Source organism: Tauraco erythrolophus, chromosome 3, assembly GCF_009769465.1.
Source record: "Tauraco erythrolophus isolate bTauEry1 chromosome 3, bTauEry1.pri, whole genome shotgun sequence".
Lineage (NCBI taxonomy): Eukaryota > Metazoa > Chordata > Aves > Musophagiformes > Musophagidae > Tauraco > Tauraco erythrolophus.
The window spans coordinates 4261720-4285087 of NC_141467.1; the positions used below are offsets into that span (position 1 = coordinate 4261720).

Here is a 23368-nt window from a genome sequence, read left to right on the forward strand (position 1 = left end):
TCAAGAGCAACCTCTGAGGAGGTCCAGAGGAAAATGCAACCAAGTGCTGTGGTGGACAAAGGCCGCCAGGCTGCTGAAGAGGTGGCTGGCTGTGACAGGCGTGCTCGACTCCCTGACCAGTCTGGCGGTGGTTTGGTGCAGGGTCCAGAGGAGGTAAAGGCCTGAGCCGTAGCTGGGCCAAGAACTCCTCTAGTTTCAATCTGTTCAGTGACACCGTGATCATCGGTGCGTATGAGCTTGGAACACCGATCGTGCAACTAATGCATGAATAGCGGGTGGCTTTTCCAAGCCTCATTTATCAGGGAACAAAGAAAGTTGTGGGTACAAGGAGTCTCTTGCACACCTTTTCCATCATGTGTAATTGGACTACAAGCCAATGACTTTATCCCATAAATATGACAGTCTATGTGACCCTTCTTTGAGCTCTCCCTGCTAGGCAGTGTGGCTGTGTGGCAGCGATCTCCCTTTGAGCTGGGAAACCTCTCAAGGTTGCTCCTCGAGGCACAAGAGACCTTCTACCAATGGCAGATCTTTGGTAAGCGACCGATATTGCACCTAACCTTGTACGGTGACTTTAATTTTGCCTTGTAACTTGGACTGCATGCTGAATTGATGCTAATGAAAGGATTATGAACCTTGCATATATATATAATCCTTTAGACATCAACCATCAACCAAGTCTGGGACAAAGCCCAGATCCAACTGCACCTAAACTCCTCTTTGAGAAAGAGTCTAGAAAATCAGGAGGTCCAGTCTGAACCTTGCTACTCAATGAGATGGTCTCCCTCACTTCTTGTCTTTCATCAGACATAAACCATTGACCAAGTCCGAGACTAAGTTTGGACCTCGGCTCCGTAAGGAGTTTAGAAAGCAAGGGGGTCCACTCCGAACCTCGTGACTCACCGGCAGAGTCTTCCTCACCCTTTTGCATCCCCAGCCTCTCTGTCAGCAATTTTAACTCTCGTGTAACTTAATTTTCCTTTGTCTCTTTCTTCCCTGCGACGAGTAACAGAGCGACCTCGCCACCCAACTCCGTAAAGTTACACCAGCGCCCGGGAGGTGGTGGCCAAAGCGACCGCAGCGCCCAGCGATGCCCACCGACGGGCATCCCCGCGCACCGGGGAGCCAGCCCGTTCTGCCGGGGAGGGGAGGAGAGAGGAGGGGAGGCGGGGCGGCCGCCCCGCCTCCCCTCCTCTCTCCTCCCCTCCCCGGCTGTGCGATGTCGGTGGGCAAAATGGTTTGGCAGAGCGCGGGCAGAACTTTCCGGGCGCTGCTGCTGCATCACCCGCCCGCCCGGGTCGCACCGCTCACGCCCCGGGGACCAGCCGCCTCCTACGGGTAAAAAAACCACAGCCGCTTCCTTCCGCCCCCTTCCCCTGCTCCCTCGTCCCTCCCTTTCCGCCCGGGGCTTGCGGAAGGTGACATTGGAAAGGTCCGGATGGGTGTCAGCAGGGGCTCGGGGGGGGGGGGGGGGGGCGCGGGGTTAAAGGAGGTGTTTTGGCAGGGTGGATGCACGCTGGGTTGGAGGGATTGACAAGGTAGTACCCTGGGGTGCCTGCTGCTGCGGTTAGGCGAGGAGGTTCGTCTCGCTGGAGAGAGAAGAGCTCTTTCCCACGGCTCCACAGCCCCTTCTCTCGGTGTCTGTCGTTTTCGTAGAATCATAGAATCACAGAACGGTTTGGGTTGGAAGGGACCTCAAAGATCATCTAGTTCCAACCCCCCTGCCATGGGCAGGGAAATCCTCCACTACACCAGGTTGCCCAAAGCCTCATCCAACCTGGCCTTGAACACTTCCAGGGATGGGGCATCTACAACTTCTCTGGGCAACCTGTTCCAGTGCCTCACCACCCTCAGAGTGAAAAATTTCTTCCTTATATCTAATCTAAATCTCCCCTCTTTCAGTTTAAATCCATTGCCTCTTGTCCTATCACTACATGCCCTTGTAAAAAGTCCCTCTCCAGCTTTCCTGTAGGCCCCCTTTAGGTACTGGAAGGCTGCTATAAGATCACCCCGGAGTCTTCTCTTCTCCAGGCTGAACAGCCCCAACTGTCTCAGCCTGTCTCCATAGCAGAGGTGCTCGAGCCCTTCCCCTGACAACAAGGCATGACGTGCTGCTGGACCACCCTGCTTCTCTGCCTCCTGCCCATCAAGCGTTTCCTGGAGGTCGCTGAGGTTGCAAAGAGAATACGTCTATGTAGTATATACGATGCTGCTTGTTTTGCAAATCTTATTAAGGAAAACAGTCATCATACCATATTTTTTCCTCCCACACACAGAAAAAACTAAGTTGTATTGTAGCACAGCTGCAACAGAAAGGTAGTTCCCAGGTTAAGCTCACACCTACATGAGGTGAATGGTGGCCCCCAACAAGGCACAGCACCAAATCTGCCTTCTCTGCATCCATACTGACTTGGTAAACACAGGCAGTACGTATCCGGTGCTTGCCAAAGATCCATATATCTTAACACTACTAATTCAGTTACAAACTAGTGGTTTTTTGTTTTCTTTTGTTTTGTTTTAACATAGTTTCTGCTTATCCTAAGCAATGGAAAATGCAATCTTTATGAAAACTCGACAGAAGTGAAGTCTTCATGCTGACAAGCATACTGAAGTCATTTCAGACTCACAGCAACTTGGTGTAGTGAAGACCAAATCTCTCTTAGATGTAGCCAGTTCTAGTACAGTCTTTCAGCATATAAAAAACCCAATTCATTTGTTCTTTGTCCAGAAAGTAATGAAAATATTGTCTTTGTGAAACTCCTGGATTTCATTGGACTTCACACTGAGGCACAGTTCAAGAACCGAAAAGCAGCACAAACTCAGCAAAATTCTCAAGCCCTTGATGTTAATAATTAAGCCTAAAAAATGTAGAACTGTGAAAAAAATCTGGCATCTGAATCAGGAAAGCGGAACATGTCTACTACATGTTGGTAACCTTTTTTAAAAAAAGGTGACAGGGTGGTGATTTTTTCAGTTCTGTTCAGAACTGGAAATGTTTTTGGCAATTACAAAACAGAAGCAAAAAAAAAAATCACGTATTTCTATAAAAATTAGTAAGAGCAAGGTGCTCATTTGCTGTAGTGAGAACTATGGTAAAATAACCTGTTGAAACGAATGACAAACCAAAAGACGGTGTTATCAAGAAAAAAAAAAACTTTTTCTTTTATAAATATAAAAAAGCAAAAGTCAGATATTCAAAAAGGGGATAAGAAGGCCATCTGAATGCTACATTCAGAATTCGAGTTGTGAAGTATTTAGCCACATCAGGCGTGATATACGGCCTCGAAGGATGTTTAACATTACAATCCAACTAGTCGCTTGAATCCCATTTGCATAACAATTCAGCAAAACTCACTGAAGTTATAATGACACAATTAGTTTCTTTGAGCCATATTCTTGCCACCCGATCTGCCTTAGTACTCCAGTTTTCAGATTGCACCTGCCCAGGTAGAAAGAGGTGATCCTATTCTGCAAAGTCACAGTATATATTTAGGCATGTGGCATGATTGTGTTATGTCAACCAAGATTTAATGTAAAATCCAAATGGCTTTGTGTTGAACAGGCTCTGTGGTTTAGCTGCCACTTATGTACTGGGAACCTGAGCTCACAAACTGTCGTTCATTTTCATCTTCCTTATGAGAAAGCTTTAAGTTTATGGGATTTTTCACCTTTACTCCATCATTTTCAACTCTGTATGGGTGTGACTGTGCTTTTGTGCTGTAATTAGTTCAGAACTTGTATGCTTAAAATGAATTTTTAAGAAGTTGCACGGCACGTATCCTGGAATAGAGATTATTGTTATATATAAGACTGGGGAAACAGCATTTCTGTGTACACGTGAAATTCACATTGATTGAATTCATGGGGCAAGAATATTTAATCTAGGTAAACTGAGAAGTGCAGGGAATAAGGGTTAACCATCAGGCAACCAAATGGCAACATTTTTGTGACATTACCACCTTTAAATAAAGTTAGTTAGGTTGGTGGAATGATGTCTTGCAACCATTAGGGCACAAATTTGGGAGAACAGATGCAATGGTTTATATTGTTAAGAAGATATCTGCAATCTATGCTTTGCCTTCTCACTCCATGTTATAAACATGGAGTTTAGACATGGAATCTCAGGTTACCTGTTTGCATTTACATATACATCTTGCTGTGTACTGAAGGTTAATGTAGGGGTTTAAGGGTCACAGCTGGGAGGTGGCCTATGTGGTCGGGTTCTGTGGTACTTCTTTCATGGGTGGATTTTTTTGGTCATGTGGTATTTTCCAATTATCTCCTGCTGAAATTACACTGACATACATTATTATCACATTCTTCTCCTCCACCCATAACTTAGTGCAAGGTGGTTTATCATTGTAGACTCTCTAGTTCATGAGGAACCGTAACAATAGGTTGTGGTTTCTTTGGCAAATGAAGAGGCTCAGTTTAGTAATTACAAGGTGAATACCAGACATTTCAAAAGTTATGCTGTGACAGAATGAGGTTTCTCATTTAAGGCACAGGAACAGGCTGTGCCTATGTGCCAAAAGATGAGCTGGCGGGGAAGACGACCAGCCTGGCCGAACAGAGAGCTTTGGCTGGAACTCAGGAAAAAAAGGAGAGTTCATGATGTTTGGAAGAAGGAACAGGCCACTCAGGAGGACTACAAGGATGTCATGAGGTTATGCTGGGAGAAAATTAGAAGGGCCAAAGCCCAAGTAGAACTTAGTCTTGCTACTGCTGTAAAAGACAATAAAAAGTGTTCCTAGAAATATGTTAGCAACAGAAGGAGACTCTCCATCCTTTATTGGATGCAGGGCGAATCACAGAATCACAGAATGACAAATGCTTTCTTTGCCTCAGTCTTTAATTGTAAGACCAGTTGTTGTCCGGGTACCCAGCCCCGTGAGCTGGAAGACAGGAATGAGGAGCAGAATGAAGCCCCCATAATCCAAGGGGAAATATTTAGTCACCTGCTACACCACTTAGACACACAGATCTATGGGGCTGGATGAGATCCACCCAAGGGTACTGAGGGAGCTGGTGGACGTGCTCACCAAGCCGTGTCTCATCATTTACCAGCAGTCCTGGCTAACTGAGGAGCTCCCAGTTGACTATATTGTCGTTAATATCTAGAAAAAGTAATTATTCTGTATTCCTTGAATGACCATGCAGTAATGAGAATTAACTGTCTGAATGTTTTCCTATTTCTCTCCTCTTCCCCCATCCCTAGAACTTCAATAACATCTGCCAAAATCCAAGTGAATGGAGTCCACCTGCATTATCAGCAGACGGGAGAAGGAAGCCACGCAGTTCTTCTGCTTCCTGGAATGCTCGGTCTGGAGATTTTGTCTTATCTTTGTAGAGCAACCGCCTCTTTTCGCCATCCGTTCTCAAGCTAGAATGCACAAAACTGTTTTGTAATATGTTCAGCACCTGATTATGGAGTATTGTCCTTAAAACATATTGCTGCACATACAACGGATAGGAAAACACAGCGTTATTGCAATCAGTTAACATTTTTTAAAGATTTCATTTATCTCACCAGGCACGTTTTATGCAGTGTCTTGACTTGTGTAGTAGCTACTTGTGCTTTTGGATTTAACTGTGCAAAGGGAGTGTCCAGCACAGGTGGGAAATAGCTACACAAGGTGCAAAATAATGGGGGAAAAAAACTGGGTCAGCTATATTTGTTACACAGACTGAATTATGCATTCCTTTTTAGAAACTAGGTGCATTACAGCTGAATTAATAGACATAATGCAGCACTTGCAGTTTGTTATCATACTGAAGAAGGCACAGTTGAGACTTGCTTTTTGCTTAAAAAAGTATTTTCATGTTTTGATTACTCAGGGCATCATCATTAGGATTCTCAATGTCTTTTTGAGATGGACAACAGCTTCTGCTAGCTAAGTGATATCTGTCCATCAAGGCCACTGCTTTTGACAACAGCCTCTTGAAATTAACAAAAGCTTTTTTCTTTTTCTCCTGAGTTCTTGCAGTTTGAAAGAACCAGTCAGACTTACTAGCAGTTCATGGCAGGCTGTCAGTAGGACCATTACTGTGCTCAGAGCTGGGCTTATGCTTAACTGAATTGCTGGATCAAGATGATAGAATGTCAAGAACTGAAGAGCAGGAAACATTTGTTCTTCTTCGCAGCAACATTTTCAAGTCTTTGTGAAGTGGTTCTTTCTTTCAAAGGCTTCTCAAGGGAAAGGTTGAAAAAAGTTAACACTAGGGGTGCTTTAGTAGTCATATGTTTTAACCTACTCATCCTAAACAGCTTTTTAAACTAGTAATCCTGTTGCCAACGCTAACTCTTTAAACAAAAATAATGTATTTCTTCAGCTATAAGTGTTATTAGGTGTACATTGCTATTGTTCTGTTAGCATCATTACAAACAATAATAGGGTTACTGTCTTTACCATTATTAAGTTTATGGTTTAATATTTTTGGGCAACTTGCAAGGTTGAGCTTTACAGACTGACTGTCACATATTTCTCCTCTTTATACTCAAGTTTTCAATATTATTGTATACTGCTTACAGTATTAACAGACTAATAAGTGTGTTGTGGCACAAAATAAGTGCTTTTAGGTCAATAGAATTAATTAGTCTCTGGATTATTTGTAAACTACATTAAAACAAAAGTGATGCTGCTCTTTCTAACTAGAAAAATACTAAGAAAACCAAGAAAACACAGCATTCAGATATGCTCTCAGCCTTGTGTACTAAGTTACAAAAAATATAGCATAACAAGCGTGTGCATGATAGTGCAGAGGTTTGTACAAAGCCTATGTAAGAATGTGTGATTAATACTAATCAGGTTGCATTGGTATATTTCAAACAACCTGATATTTTGCTTCTGAGTCTAGCTATTAAATGGTGTTGCAAGAGATCATGCCAGGCTGTAGTCAGCTCATCATAGCATGCTATATACAGCCTCTTTTATCATTTAGACCAGTTGATGGTATAGGAGATACATGAGGACATATTTCTCCAGGTAAACAAAACAAAATCTTAAATGCTCTTAACCAGCCTTTTTAACATAACAATGGATAGCCAATTTGACATTTGATTTACATCATTTGAATATAATGTATTAGATCTGACCAGGTTTTAATCAAGTAGCATATGATACTGTTACCACATGACCATAATGCACATAAGTAACAAACTTCAGTCTTACCTTCGTGCAAGTGTTCATAGATACCTTAATGCAACAGACTGGAGTAATTAATTTTTTAATCCTTTGGGAGACTGAGCCATCAATAAAAGAAACTGTTCTGCATCAGAAAAAATGCCATTATTTGACTTATTTTGGTAACATACATACTAGAAAAATCAAAAGTTATAGTTTTGTGCTTTTACATCACTACCCTCTCCTCAGGCATCGAGATATTCAGAGCTCTGCTTTAAGCACCAATATTCTCATAGAAGTGTTTTGTCAAATAATAACTGTCTTGCACAGCGCTTTTCACCTACAAATTTGTAGCTAGAGTCAGTATATTCCTCCCCTTTCCGTTTCATCTGTGCTGCCCAGATAAACAGCAATGACCATGCTAGTGCTTTAAATCTGGTAAAGATAAATCCCTACTCAGGTAACTCAGATTAAGATTTGGTATTCAAGCGTCTGTGTAGAGCACAGTTTTTGACAAGCTTACATATCTACCAGCAATAGTTTGCTCTGAGCATACTGCAGATTTTTATTGTGCTAAAGATTTTTGTCGTGGTACTTCCCATCTGAGAGTTGCAATGGTTAGTTCCAGTTAGAGATAAAGTGTACTTCAGTTGATGAGTAACCTCTTTTTTAGAATTAAGATGCAAGTTTCCCCAGTTCCCATTTAAAGTATGTATACTATGTATGTATTTTATAGTGGTTACTTTAATTGAAAAATAATAATGTTTCAGGGAGTGGTCAAACTGATTTTGGACCACAGCTTAAGTCTATGAATAAGAAACTTTTCACAATTGTTGCTTGGGATCCTCGGGGATACGGACAGTCCATTCCTCCATTTCGAGACTTTCCTCCGGATTTCTTTGAGAGGGATGCAAAAGATGCTGTGGATCTTATGCAGGTAAATCTATTCTGAGATTTTATCACTTTTTATTTACACATTTAAAAGCTTTTTTCCTTAAATTTTGAGAGTGAAGAAGAGTACTGTTAAGCAGGTTGTTTCCGGCAGGCAGCAAGTTGTGCAGAAGAGCATACAAATGAAGTCTTAAAACTGGGCAGATGCACATTATTCTGGAAAATATTTTCTTCTTCCATCTCTTCTGCAATATACATAGCGGTTCAGCAGTAGGAATTAATTATAAAGCAATACGTTTTTATTCCAAGACCCTGCCCTAAGAGGTTTGCAGCCAAGAACCATGTAAGTTTAGGTAAAGTATTTATAAAAAACAAAGTCTACGCTAAGTGGTTTAACTGAAGGGATTGCAGTAGTGAAAGGTTCTTAGAAAATTTTCTTGCTAATACAATCTTGGCATTTAGCCTTGAGCAGCCCATTTCAAGAAACGCTTCATTCTAAAAATTAACTTGACACTTTGCAATTTACAGCATGTTACTGAATAAATTCATGTGAGAAATCAAAGGGTTCCTGTGATCATACCAGATCTTAATAACTAATACAGCTATTGTGATTATGAAGAATATGACCTAAGGCTGTCATTCTCCATCTTGCAGAATTTTTATTTCAAATCTATGTTTCTGTGTTCCTCTTTTATTCTGCCCTGTAAGTGCTAACACTATTTTCTGGTTTAGTTTTAGCTAATATCTTGGCCTTGTTACGTTAAGCTATACAGTCTCTTTGGCCATGTTAAGAAAGTTGGCAGAGCATTAAAATTCCAAAAATATGAGACAAGATTCAGACAGTCAATCCAACTGTATTTCTGTAACAAACAGTAACCTCGCAGAAACCCATCTGAAACTGGAAACGCAGCCTTGCTGGAGCATTCTGCGTGGCGAAACAAAGTCAGTCTGACAGCAGAATCAGGATTAAGACACAGTTTTGCCCTCTAACCATAAAAGCAAAAATCTCTCTGTTCCGTATATCCCCAATTTCCTCTGCTACGCTAACAAAGAAAATCAAGACGCTGCCAGGGATAGGTGACAAACTTTCAGCCTAAGTGGTTGTAACCCCCTTTCCTGCCTCTGTCCAAATACTCATAAATGCAAAATAGGAGACAGAGCTGTCCCCAGAGACAATGTAACCACATCACATCCAGTCAAACAGGACAGTAGCCTACCAGTCTCTAAAGCTACCAGAGCAAATGAGACAGCATCCTGGTTTTTTGAAGATGTGTATGGATATAAGCATATAATAACAAATCGATAAAATCTTCCCAAGCATGGTGACTTGCTTCTATTTTAGCGTAATATATAAAAGTTAGCCAATCCCAAAGAATCAGCCCAACTAGGATTTCCAGTATAAAACAAAGTCATAACTCCTTCAGAGGGCTTTATAATGTATCTGGTTTGCCCACACTTAGCCAGAAAACCCATCCATACAGGTGAGCCTTCCAAGCCTTTATTCTAGGGTATAAGCTTAGTCAGGGCAGATTCAGGTTGGATGTTAGGAAGTATTTCTTCTCTGAAAGGGTTGTCAGCCACTGGAATAGGCTGCCCAGGGAGGTGGTTGAGTCCCCATCCCTGAATGTGTTTAAGAAAAGGATGGATGAACTACTTAGGGATATGGTTTAATGGGGATTAGGGACGGTTGGACTGGATGATCTCTAAGGTCTTTTCCAACCTAGAAATCTATGAAATGAAATCTATGAAATCTAGGCTTCTTCAGATTCTGGTGTCTCTGCTGCAGCTGTGAGCGCTGCAAGGTTTCTGTCAAACAACAAAAGCCGAAGTTCTGTGGAGTATTTAGCACCTTGATACAGATGACACTGCTCTGTGTCTCCGTAGGTGTTTTGTGAAAGAGTTCACTTGAAATAAAAGGAGTATAATGCAAATAAATCCACTTTCCTGCACTCCGTCCCAGTCTCTAACAATAGCGAAGGCCAAGAGCGTTAAAACAATCATGGAAATAATTAGTGTTGATATTTAAGAGCTTCTTGCTCTGCAGAGCTGCTGTCCTGGTGAAAGTATGGGTTGGACTTCTCCAAGTTTTTGTAGGTCATCTGCAACCCTTTCTTGTGGCGTACTGCCTGTGATCCGATGAAAGCATGTAGTACAGAGCAGTGTTGTATTGCAACTCAGTGTTGTGAGTTACTTCTGCCACAGCACACGTCATCATTTGATTGCGTTTCACAAAGGCCTGGGTGGAGGAGGTGATGTCAAAAGAGATTTTGTTCACTGTAGGGTAAGGCCGACACAAAATCACCCATGGAATTGAGGATGTGCCACCATCTCTCAGGTTATTGTCGATGTTAGAGGCATGTACTGCAAGTAGTTCAAGATTAAAGCAAGCACACTTCATATCATATCATATCCAACACATCTGTTATATCACATTGTTTTTTTGGAAGGCTGCAGAGAATAAATTAAATTCCTCCTGCTGCAAAGGCATCCTGAGACAGCCCAAAGAATGCATCAAGACAATGGCTAGTAAACAAGAGAAATACTGGAGGCAAATAGATCTCAGCTGAAGCATGGGCAAATAACCTGGCATGAAGAATAAAATTGTAATCAGCTATTCCACCCATCAGCTGATTTTGAGATCTGTAATTTGCTAGTGGAAGTAGGAGAACAGCAATGGCAAAAACTTCAGCTTTGCAAGCAGTGCTGCCAGGTCCTGAAATTTGCCAAGACACCAGTAACCCTTCGGCAGCACGATACTGAAAGTTGGTCAAAGATAACTATTTTTTTCCATCGGGCCAGGGCCAACTTGTTATCAACTGCTGAAACTCAAGGTTCTCTGTTCTTGCTGCCAGCTCTTACTTTACATGTCCTTTTCTTTCCCCTGCCTTATTTATTTTCTGATTAGTAACTATAGCTTAGCAGAGTGAAATCTCATCTTGAGCAACACTACAGTGAGCCTAATACCAAGGAAAAAGCCAAAACTAGAAAAGCCTGATAGCAAACAGAAGTTTGCTAGGTATTGAGTTGACTGATAAAGTTATGCCTCACTTGAGCATCGAGTTTAAAAGCAGACTAGAAACTGCTGCTTCTCTCTGTAGTTGCTTCTATCATCACCTGCTTTTTCACTTTCTTCTGCCCAAAAAAAGCAGGCCTGGACTCCCAACAACAAAACACCAAGCACCAAAACAACTCATTCAACTAACTTGCTCTTTTTCCTCCAAAAGTACAATATCTTCCTTAATCACATCTAAAAGACTGTAATTTCTGGGAAAAAAAAAAAAAAAAAACCACCCAAAAAAAACCAAGAACCAAACAAACCCAAAACCCACCTTTGAAACATTTGTTTGCGAAAGAGCTCACAAAATGAGGCTTCTAGATGCAAAACTGTAAATATTGCTTAAACATTGAGTATCAACCCCGTACAACCTTCAGATGCATTTGCTCCTGAGTGCATTTACCTTTCCCACCCTTTGCCCACCGAACATCACACACACAAAATCCTCTCTCCTGTCCCTGCCAGTACCCTCTACCACAGATTGTGATATACGAGGAAAGGAATTTCTAATTCCAGTGGAAAGCATTGTACAAGTCAGAATGAATTAAGGTCTTGGTTGTCATCTTTTTTTGCCCTGAGCTGTCCTTTTTGAGAAGGAGGAATTTCATTATTACTGTTTTGAATTGCAATTCACTGTGAAGTAACATTTAAATGTACACTTAAAAGTTTCAGAAAATGTGAATTAGACACTAAAATTTGATACAGTCCTATAGTAAATACTTCAAGCATTTTTTGGTTGTTACAGAGCAGATTATATATATTTTTTAGATGAGCTAGTGTCAGTAAGTTAGATCCCTGCGTTCCATTTTTCAAGTCTTAAATTTTCTGAAGTTCATATTGGTTTTAGATTACCTACCATCCCACACTGTGATAGTCTTTGCCAACTTTATTTCAAGAGGATCCTCAGGTTCTTGATACCATCAGGCTCTCTGAAAAGGTCTTTACTCTCCCTTGTGGCTAAACATTTCTTAATTTCAAAGTGGTTTTTTTTTTTTTAAATGCAGCAAGAATCTAATATGGCTACTGCCTGTTTCATTAAACAGTTGTAGGAAATTGGAAGGGCAAGTATAGTTTCTTCTTTTCTAACTATTTGACCTTTCCTTAAGTATTTTTATGCATAGCAGGAAAGTTATATTTTATAATTATGAAAACTAACAATGGTTCAACCATGTAATGCTGTTTTTAAATCTATACAGTTAGTTTTCAAGAAATGTTTGATGTTTGCTTGTAAAACCAGCTGATGATTTGCATATAACTTTCTTGTACAAATCAAGGCACTGAAGTTTAAGAAGTTCTCTTTGCTGGGGTGGAGTGATGGTGGAATTACAGCACTCATTGCAGCTGCAAAGTATCCAACTCTTATCCACAAGCTGGTTGTCTGGGGAGCAAATGCCAGCGTTACTCAAGAGGATGTGAGAATTTATAATGGTATGTACAAACTGAATATCGTATCCTGAAAGAATTATTCTCATTTCTTCTTGACCTAAGATTCTTAGTCACGTAACAGCTAAGTGGAGGCAGAGTTGAGGACACAACAAGCCTAAACGAACAGGGCACAAAATTCACCAAGTTGCTAAGTATAGGGGTAGACTAAAGTCATAGTGAGAAACTCTCTAACCATTACTGTAGGGGTAATACGATAGAATTTTTAGCAAGTCCTTACCAACTTACACTGCTGAAAAGCATAAATTGTAATTGTTTATCAGTAGTTTTCAGAAAGTCAAATTTTTGGTGCTATAAGAAATTCCTAGAAATTAATTCCAAATAATACTATTGACCCCAGGCTTGATTTCTTTTCTCACGTCTTGCACAACCTCTAAACAAGGTCCACAGAAAATCACCGGGCTAGCACATAAAAGCTTTTGCCTCCAGGGCCTATATAATACATAGACAGTAAGAAAACAAGCTCATAACTTACCATTTGAGTTCAGGAAGCAAATGAATCATTCAAGTAAGGGTCCCAGGATGCCTTTCTAATCTGCATTCCTTTAAAGTTAATTATGGTGGTTACAAAACCTTCACAAAGTAAAGAAACATGGGATTTCTTATCCTTATTCCACTTATTCTACATGAAATAGAATCTGTTCATCTGTCACTATAAAGGAAAATAGCAAAAACTTCTACTGAACTCAGAAAGGAAAATTTCAACTCAAAACCTCAAAATTTCCTTCTGAAACTAGAAATTAAAAGAGTTAACCATGCAGGCTCTCGACAAGTGTAACTCAGGATAGTTTCATTTTAGTGATGGAGTTTGACTTATTGCAGCTATGAAATCTGACTGTCTGGCTTCTACTAAATTACAAGGGGATGTATTGCACGTGTGTGCTTACCTCACCTATAGAAAGGACTTTCGTTGGTAGCAGCACTAGTATATTTTTTAGTCCAGTAAGTAAAATGCTTTTTAGCTCTGTAAAAGTGCCGCTTTATTTCTTTATATGCTTTTATATTTATGAACTTTTTATTATGTGATTATGAAATACATGTCAGTTAGTATCAGCCAACAGGCTAAAACGTAAAAAAAAAAAAAGAAACCTTACTTGAAACGAAGTGCCCATAGCAATGCTGACTTTTGGCCTCTTCACAGATGTCTCTCTGGGTGATGGAGCTCAGAGAGTAGCAGCACAAGCCTTCTACAACTGGCCCCTCAGTGCATCTCAGCTGCAATGAAGGGTTTGGTAGGAGAGAAAGGCGTTTGTTTGGTATCTATGTCCTTTCAACATTGGCTTTTTCCTCCTTCTCTTCTTAAATTGAGGCCAGCTGAAAGGATAAACCAGTAGATTCTACAAGGGAAACTGTTCAGTAACAGCCTGGGGAAGCAAACTCATTTCCAATCAGATGTTGTTATAAAGCACTTTCAGTCACTACTGCCTTGCTCATTTGGCAGGACAGGTTCTGGTGCTAATTAACACCTCACTCCTTTCTTCCCTTAATTCCCATGTGAAACCAGCTAAAAGCTTTTCTAGTGGCATATATTGCTGTTTGATGATTCAGTACTTCTCAGGTCTCTTCCAGGTTCTCTGCTATGCCCACATTGTTTTGGGCTTTATTGATACAAAGCTGTACGGCTGACATATAGTTTAGTGAAAGTCACCCTTGTGGATATCTGGTTTGTGAGCAGCATTGAAAATTTTAAGGGAAAAAATAGGTAAATCTGATAAATAAATAACTAGAATGTCAAATGATTTGTACAGCTTTAGCCAGCCTGCCATGAGTCACAGGGCTCCACTAAGTAGAGTTGCTTGTTTTTCTGTAAGACTATGGCAAATGTACCATGATGTCAGCCTGCTGGAATGCCTTAGTAAGAGCTTCCTTCCTCTGAATACTGGTAGGAGCCATGGAAGGACTTCCATCCATAAGCCAAAGCCAAAGCCTGAAGGATATAAAAAGAATTGCCAGCTCTGGCACACTGTCCCCTTTTTATGCACAAGATACCTCCTTGAGCTCCTCTTCTGCAAGCCCTCCAAAAAGAAGTTTCGATTATTAATGTATTTCTGTTGGTTTTTTGTGACCATAACAACAAGATGGACTTCTGCAGCTCAGAAAGGCAGCAGCAGAGATCATAAAGCTACCTTTTTTATATCCTTTCCATGTTATGAATTATTTAAAACTGTTCAGTGCAGTTTCAAGTTTGAAATATGTATGTGCAGTCTGGTTAGAAAACTTACTGGTATTAGGTGTTGATAGTACTGGGTTGTATCTTGTTGCTAGAAAGGACTTAACATATTTCAATGTTATTTTATATAGGCATCAGAGATGTTTCAAAATGGAGTGAAAAGGTGAGGAAACCACTGGAAGAGATGTATGGACATCAGTACTTTGCAAAAACCTGTGAGGCTTGGGTAGATGGAATATCTCGTTTTGCTGAAAAATCAGATGGTAAGGCTTTTAAAATGTTAAACTGAAGCAATTATAGTAGCAGACAGTTCTGGATAAAAAAAAAAATCAAACGGCATTCCCAGCAGCCAGTGAAGGAAGGACTCTGCATATGGCATTAAAAGCTGGGTCTGACTCACACTCGTGAATAAAGGAATTACTTTGTAGATGGTTCACAGAACCAGCAAGGTACAGGAGGAAAACACATTTGTGGGAAGCATTAGCTGATGAGTCTCTCCTCTTGTTCCACACAAAACTACATTATTAAATCATTCCTTTTGTGCACACTGAACAGGAGGGATTCTGCTCAAGCTTTTTTCTCCTCTCTCAATGTGGAAGGATTACCTCGTGGTGGCATTATTAAAATATCCCAAAAGCGAGGTTGTAGTTTTTGCAAACAAGAGCTGAACCAGAATTTCAAAACTAGTAGTTTAAAATCAAAAAAGATTAGTTAAATTAGACAATAGAATAATTATTAAATGTTTATCTCTGAAGACTTCTGCAGTAATTCTGTATAGACTTTTGCAATCAAGGATATAATAAATAATAAACTGCAGTTCTGTTTTAATCCAGAGGAAAATTGCTTTTAATTTGCCTAAAGCAGAAATACGTACTACATAAAACAAAGAATCTGTAATTCTCTTATATGCATCTTCCTGTAGCTCTCATAATGAAAGACAGGAGGTGACACACATTAACAGGCAGCAGGTACTACAAGGAAAATATTCCTTCATTTTCTATTTTTTCCATAAAGTTTTGCACAGAATCAACAACGTGGTGCTAGAATTTCTCCCAGTAAAGAGATGTAAGGAATTATGATCTGATTTTATTTTACCGTTTCTAGAATGCATCTCCTCAAAACTAGTTTATTCTGAAGTCCAAAGCCCAGGCTGGTGAAACTCCAGCTGTGACATCCTTGTACTGCATGCACACTCCTCAAACACTACAAGATGGAGTGACTGTGAAAAAGAAGCCACCTGGAGATGTGTAACAAGGAGCTGAATTTCCTAGATGCTGTAACTGGGTCAGATGTTGGCCTAACATTTGCAAAAAAAGATAAGCAACCGTCAGACTGCAATTTTTTTCAGGATTAGTTCAGGGAGGGCAACTTCGAACACAAGCAGGCTATGTCAAGTTAAACACACTTCACAAAAGGTTATTAATGGCAAATACAAGAAAGGGGGTTAATAAAACCCATCAGAGACAGAAGGACAGCAAAACCTCTGTTGGTCAAAACAACTGAAGCTCTTTTTTAAGAAATAGATTATTTGCCCTAAATGGGACAGCTTTTATTGTGAAAAGCTGTAAGAAGTGTATTTTTAGAAGGTGCTAGCACTTAATGAAACTGAATAAGCTGCATAAAGCTGCAAAATTCAAGATTCTTCTTGCTGTTCTGTGTTATTGGAGTAAATATAATCTAGTGGTTATAGTACAAAACAGTTTTAGGACATGGAAAATGGGAAAATAATTGTTGACTGCCAACTGTGTCTTTAGGTAAATAACTTAAATTTGCTTGTTACTTGTTCTGAAAAACTGTCAACATTTGTGCAGGTGTTTGAGGACCATGGGTGACAGTTCTAAATGAAAATATTTAACTGGTAGAAGTGCAAACTAAGACTACATAAATAACCGAACAATTGAAAAACCTCTGTGAAACAGTGTATGATTTTAGAGCTAAGATATGAGCGTTAACTGTACAGCTGTTGGTAGCTGCAAGGAGACAACTACAAACGGGACAAAATTAGCTCAAAGATAAATGGAACATAAAACTCATCAATTGTGTTTTGCCCACAGAATCTCTTGCAAGAGCCATGGGAAGTTAGGCACAGAGTTTTGAAACTGGGTTACTAAAGGATGAGAGAAAAGAGGGGAGAATAGAAGAGTCTTTTAAGGCAAAGCATTAAAATTCTTCTAGTGAGATGAAAGGCTAGTAAGCAGAAAATTATTCTTGAGGTTCTGTAGGATGAATGGGTAGGGAGAATAACCTTTGGATAGTTCTAGTGCAATTTGTACTAAATGGTTATTCATTGCAGATGGCAAAGGGTCTGGAAGGTGGAACAGCCATGAGTACAATCTAAGTTAACTCGTTGGTAAGAGTAGCAAGCTTGTAACCTGACAACTGGTGTAACAAACGTGGCATGAAGGACGTAAGACTCAGGCCGAAAAGAAGAAAGCCAGGAAAGAGAAGTGTGTTGTTTGGTTTGAACGCTCAAAGAGAGCCAGGAGGGGAACGTGGGACAGAAGTACTTCATCTGCTCCATCCGTTTGTGCTACTATCCAATAATGAAGCAAATTTCAGTGAAGTAACATTTTGGAGAAAGAAATGTTAATTAAAGTCCTGATTACATCGTTCTGTGATTAGTCGCACGCTATCTACAAGGAGAGGCAATAGCTAGAACCCAGTGGAGCTCAGTCCTTTACAGAAGCAGTTTGTCTTTCATACTATTTTAAAACAAAGTGTGACCTTCATCTATTTCCTCCCTAGGTAATATCTGCCAACAGTTGCTGCCAGATATTAAATGTCCCACATTTATAATCCACGGTGAGAAAGACCCTTTGGTTCCTCAGACTCACGCAGAATACATTCACAAGCACATCAAAGGCTCTCGGTAAGTTAGATGATGGAGTATTATAAACCATTGTTGAAGAAATGAAGCAGGTCAAACGCATGGTGTGGGGAAAAAAAAAAAAAGAAGTATTTTGATAAGCTGTCTCTGCCACAGACAGAGCTATTCTGAACTTCCCTAGCAAGTTACAATGCAAACAGTGTAGCTGGACCTTTCTTGCAATGGAAAAATTATATTGTCATAAGCTCCTTCCTAAAGTCCTCTAAGAGAAACCAAGTAAGGTCCTTTTCTTCTACACACACAGAACCGCTCCCTCACATTTACTGAAACAAGCAAATTTTTCTGTTACAGCCATTGCATTCCTTTTGCTGAGACCTCATTTCTTTCCCATTCAGTAGAGCAGTTACTTTATATGTTATGAATGGAGAGAGATTCCCAGTTCTTAGATACAAGTACAGGATACTAATGGTTGCTCTGCCCTGTTGATGTGAACAACCTCTTCAAAGGTTTTGTTCTTCCAACTATCCTGGGAATTTTCGGTGTTTTTAAGAAAAGTAGAATGAGAAAAAATGTACAACTATGCTCAGAGATACTACTTTATAAACAAGAAAAATCTCAGGGCACCATCTATTTAATTTGAAAACTCCAGAAATGCTTCCTATAAAAAGCTGGAGTTTCACCAGCTGAATTTTCTTCATAGATTTGCACACAATTAAAGAGTTCTATTACTACTTAATAACAGACTGTGATGATTAACACTGAGAAAAGAATTAGGAGAATGAAATCCATTTTTATGAATGTGGAGCGAAGGGAACTGTTTCATTGGTGTCATATCTATGAAAAATTGAGTGATATGTTTATCTCAAAGTCAGCCCCACTGTTTATAGAAATGCATTATGCCACAGGAAAGATGAGAACAAAAGACCTTCCTAGCAATCACATGCAAGTGTTTCATTCCATGTCTGCTAGTTAGTTACTCCCACATGCCCTGCTCAGAGCACCTATTGTCATGTTAGGTTTCACTGAGCTCTGAGATGCTCCAGATGCTGACTAAGGCAAGTCATCACAAGAACCAGACAAGGATCTGGTAGCCTCTCTATAGGAGACAAGCAAAGGAGGAAACTGTTCAAAGTTGCTAGCCAATAAAATGTGAAGTGGTTCTTTGCATGTTTTCAAGCTGAAGTGCTCCCCCATGTATGTATTTATCAGAAATCTAATTGTGATCTCAGAAATTAATACTTATGTACAGGGTCTTCTTCCTTTGATGCACTGGAGATGGCAAGTCCCATTGTGACGTATAAGGATAGAATCACAGAACCATAGAATGGTTTGGGTTGGAAGGGACTCAAAGATCATCTAGTTCCAACCCCCTGCCATGGGCAGGGAACCCTCCACTACACCAGGTTGCCCAAAGCCTCATCCAACCTGGCCTTGAACGCTTCCAGGGATGGGGCAGCCACAACTTCTCTGGGCAACCTGTTCCACTGCCTCACCACCCTCAGAGTGAAAAATTTCTTCCTTATATCTAATCAAAATCTACTTCTTTCAGTTTAAAGCCATTACCCCTTGTCCTGTCACTACATACCCTTGTAAAAAGTCCCTCTCCAACTTAAATTGGATAACCTTAAATTTAGCATATTTTCAGTAACACACTTCTACCATCAGCTTTTTTGCTGGGATTGTTATCTAGTAGTAAAGCAGAAAAAAAACTCTTGCTGATTGTAGTGCAGATACATGGTTTGTTTTTCTCATGGTAAAAAGCGTGCCATCCTTCTGTATTGCATGGTACAGCTCGAGTTCGGCAGCATTTCAGTGCCTTAGCATAGCATAGTAGCTATAATAGTAGCCTAATAGTAGCCTAATAGTAGATATAATAGTAGCTATTAGCATACACAGTGCTGTAGGTTTGTGCATCTGTGTGCTGCTCGGTCTTGAAAGAAACAGATTTAATGAAATTCAGACAGAAGCGAGAGAAGAGCTGGGTGCATTCACACACTATTGCTCATTTTCCCCAAGACAAAACAGTACTTGTCACCACCAAAGGAAAGATCAGCCTTGCTGTAGTGGGGCCTAGATGACATGAAGGCAACATGGCAAAGTATCAGCCAAGATGGCTTTAGCTCTGTCAAAACTGCTTAGCATGTGGGAGGATAAAATACTTTAAAGAATTTCCCACTCTCACATAAAGAAAATTAGTGTTAGAAGTACATCCCAGATAGAAAGCAATGGCAAGTAGTTTACACTTTTCACACTCATATCAGTATTAAAAAAAATCTAACTTTCTTCACAGATACTACTTCTAAGCTTTTGTTATAGCTGAAGAAGTCCTGACTTCCCTTTTTACTTTAATGGATGAATGCATGGTGTTAGTTTCAGATTGTCTTTTTGCAGAAAGATTAGACAAAGTTCAATGCTGAGTTTGGGTGGTGACAGGAAACCTACACTCCTGTAGTGATCTCTTCAGTGTGTTCACAGCCCAGCACAACCACTGCTCTCTGAAAGAGGCAAGAGAGCTAAGGTACTTCACATACCTTTGAAGATGTATTTGGCTTGCATAAGTTTGGGAATGTTATCTCCTTTGCAGACCACCAGAAGGATTCCTAGAAACTGGGTTTAGGACACAAAAAATTGTTTTAAGCTTAATTTATCCCCCGCAAGTGAGGCAAGTGGTATGCTTGTTGCTTCAACTGTTGCTGTGTTTCACATTCTGAACAAAGTACATAGGGATAGTACTTAAGAGTTTAGTTCTGTACTTGGGTAACCAAAAGTGAGGAAAAGGCAAGAAATATTTTAATTACCTTTACTCGTAGAATATAATGTATATTCAATGTTTGATTTTTTTTTTTCTTTTAAGGCTGCTTCTGATGCCAGAAGGAAAGCATAATCTACACCTGCGTTTTGCAGAGGACTTCAACAGACAAGTGGAAGATTTCCTACGCTGACTAAAACTGTAAAACAAATGAGAGGTGTTTGTCCTTGCCTTGTCTAGGAATTTCAGTTGGCTTTCCATTTTCATTCAAGTTACAGGTAGGTTTGAGTCCTGTAAGACAAAACATGAAAGATATTTGCATGAGGAGCATACACTTGGAGAACATGTAAGCTTCAGTGGACCAGAGTGCACCACTGTGCTGCAACATTTCTGACGTATCTCTAAACTTACTTCTTGCCACACGGGCTTGAATAGCTGTTGTGCCCAACGGAGGTGTTAAGAAAGACAGAAAACGTGATCGAATACATGCCTTTATGTGCTTTTAACATTAAAGGACAAAAACATTGTATAACTGGGATTAAGAACTGTTACATTGAGAAACCTGTGGAAGTAACAAGTGCTGAGAGGATAATCGGGTACACAGTTTCTAGAGAACATGCTTCACCACCACTATCAGAAGTCATTCAGTACACATGCCTGCTTAACAGAAGTTCTTTTGATACCAGGGGACTTTATGCCTCATCCTCTCCTTCCTCTTCGAATTCCCCTGCTCATCAGCAGTGGCATCCTGGTATTGCTGGTATTCAGAGACCAGGTCATTCATGTTGCTCTCGCCTCCGTGAACTCCATTTCATCCATGCCTTCACCCGTGTACCAGTGCAAGAAAGCCTTGCGCCGGAACATGGCCGTGAACTGCTCCGAGATCCTCTTGAAGAGCTCCTGGATCGCCGTGCTGTTGCCGATGAAGGTGGCGGACATCTTGAGGCCGCGCGGGGGGATGTCGCAGACGGCCGTCTTCACGTTGTTGGGGATCCACTCCACAAAGTAGCTGCTGTTCTTGTTCTGCACATTGAGCATCTGCTCGTCCACCTCCTTCATGGACATGCGGCCCCGGAAGATGGCGGCCACCGTCAGGTAGCGCCGTGGCGGGGGCAGGCGGCCATCATGTTCTTGGAGTCGAACATCTGCTGCGTCAGCGGGCACCGTCAGGGCCGGTACTGGGCTGCCACGGCTGGTGAGAGGGGCAAAGCCCGGCATGAAGAAGTGCAGCCGGGGGAAAGGCACCATGTTGACGCCAGCTTGCGCAGGTCGGCGTTCAGCTGGCCGGGGAAGCGAAGGCAGGTGGTCGCGCTCATGGTGGCCGACACCAGGTGGTTCAGGTCCCCGTAGTGGGAGTGGTCAGCTTCAGGGTGCGGAAGCAAATGTCATACAGGGCCTCGTTGTCGATGCAGTAGGTCGTCGTGTTCTCCACCAGCTGGTGCACAGAGAGGGTGGCATTGTAGGGCTCCACCACCGTGTCCGACACCTTGGGCGAGGGCATGACACTGAAGGTGTTCATGATGCGGTCGGGGTACTCCTCCCGGATCTTGCTGATGAGGAGGGTGCCCATGCCAGAGCCCGTGCCGCGCCCAGCGATGGGTCAACTGGAAGCCCTGGAGGCAGTCACAGCTCTCCGATTCCTCACCACATCCAGGACAGAGTCCACCAGCTCGGCACCTTCCGTGTAGTGCCCCTTGGCCCAGTTGTTGCCAGCCCCGCTCTGACCTAGAGGGCGGATCAGAACCAAGGCGCCACATCAGTGCCCCCAGGAGGAACAGGGACCATCCCACTGCCCCACGGACTTCACCCTCACTTTCATCCCCACTGTGCTCTTGGGATTCAGGTCCCCCCAGGTCACTTGCACCCTTGCTCTGAGCCTTTCCTGTGCACGGAGCCAGTGCTTTAGGACACCTCCATCCCACCTCACTCACCAAAGACAAAGTTGTCTGGCCGGAAGATCTGTCCAAAGGGGCCGGAGCGCACAGAGTCCATCGTCCCGGGCTCCAGGTCCACCAGGATGGCACGGGGGACATACTTGTTACCTGCAGGCAGAACCAGTGCCAGTGTCACAGCAGCCCTGCCGCACTCGCTCCCGCATCCCAGCATTTCACTGGAGAAACACGCTGTCGCCATCAAGACTACCGTGTTATCAGAGCCGTTCTGAGAACAAAGCTCTCTTAGAGGAGTCGCTGGCAGATGACAGCTCTTGTTCAGGGATTTTTCCAGCCTTAATGAACTGGCATGTCTGCCCCATTTAAGGGCATCTGAGGAAGCAGGCACACTTACCAGCAGCTTCATTGTAGTAGACATTGATCCTCTCCAGCTGCAGGTCGCTGTCCCGTGGTAGCTGCCGGTGGGGTCAATGCCATGCTCATCACTGATGACCTCCCAGAACTAGAAGAAATTTTTGGAAAACAGCAATTATTAACCACAGCTGGCCAGTGCCAATCACACACCCCAGCGCAGCCTGTGCATGCCACGGCCCTGACCACTCCCTCGCATGGCAGAGCAGCTGCCGGGAGGAAGGTGAGTCAGTGCAGAAGGGCTTCTCTGGCCGCAGCAGCTGAATTAACAGAAGGCAGACAGGCGGCTGAAGGACCCAAGCACAAGATAATTATTTCATAGCTTGTGCCCGAAGGATGACAGCCCCTGGGTATCTCAGTTCGGTGTTTCCCATTGTCGAGCAGCGGTTTCAGACCTTCTAGCCTCTACAAGAAGACGGCAGCACCCCCAGCACCTGGGGGGTTACCCGTGGCGATGAAACACCTCTGGTTCCCTCCCTCCGGCGCCGCGGCTGCAGAGGGGCGAGGCAGCGGCGGTTGCGGCGGCTGCCTGCGGGAAGGCGCGACAGCGGCGGACCCGAGCCCGGGCACGGCACAGCCAGCGCCCAGCCCCGCGGCGGCTCAGACCGCCGGAGACAGGCGGCACGGGAGCGGGACCCGCTTTTCATTTCGGGACGGGGCTGCGTGTGCTACCCGCGGGGGGCGACCCCGCACCGGGCCACCCGCAGCCCCCCACGCCAAGAACGCGCTCCCGCCCGAGCCGGCCCGTACCTTGGCGCCGATCTGGTTGCCGCACTGCCGGCCTGGATGTGCACGATCTCACGCAT

General features: G+C 42.3%; 1 protein-coding gene and 1 pseudogene across 2 annotated transcripts; one reads left to right on the forward strand and one right to left on the reverse strand.

The window, feature by feature from the left end:
- The first annotated feature begins 1234 nt into the window (after nucleotides 1-1234).
- Nucleotides 1235-20470, forward strand: BPHL (biphenyl hydrolase like). Its single transcript, XM_086608429.1, has 7 exons — nucleotides 1235-1338; nucleotides 5219-5322; nucleotides 7895-8061; nucleotides 12345-12498; nucleotides 14815-14946; nucleotides 17429-17552; nucleotides 20365-20470. Exons 1-7 carry the CDS (start codon nucleotides 1235-1237, stop codon nucleotides 20450-20452), a joined length of 873 nt encoding a protein of 290 aa, XP_086464555.1. The 3' UTR covers nucleotides 20453-20470.
- Nucleotides 20471-20939: 469 nt separating this feature from the next.
- LOC147528948 (tubulin beta-2B chain-like) lies at nucleotides 20940-23368 on the reverse strand (annotated as a pseudogene). Its single transcript, XR_015222066.1, has 4 exons — nucleotides 23313-23368; nucleotides 22546-22653; nucleotides 22191-22301; nucleotides 20940-21984 (listed from the first exon to the last, which is right to left on the reverse strand). The product of XR_015222066.1 is annotated as a tubulin beta-2B chain-like (transcript).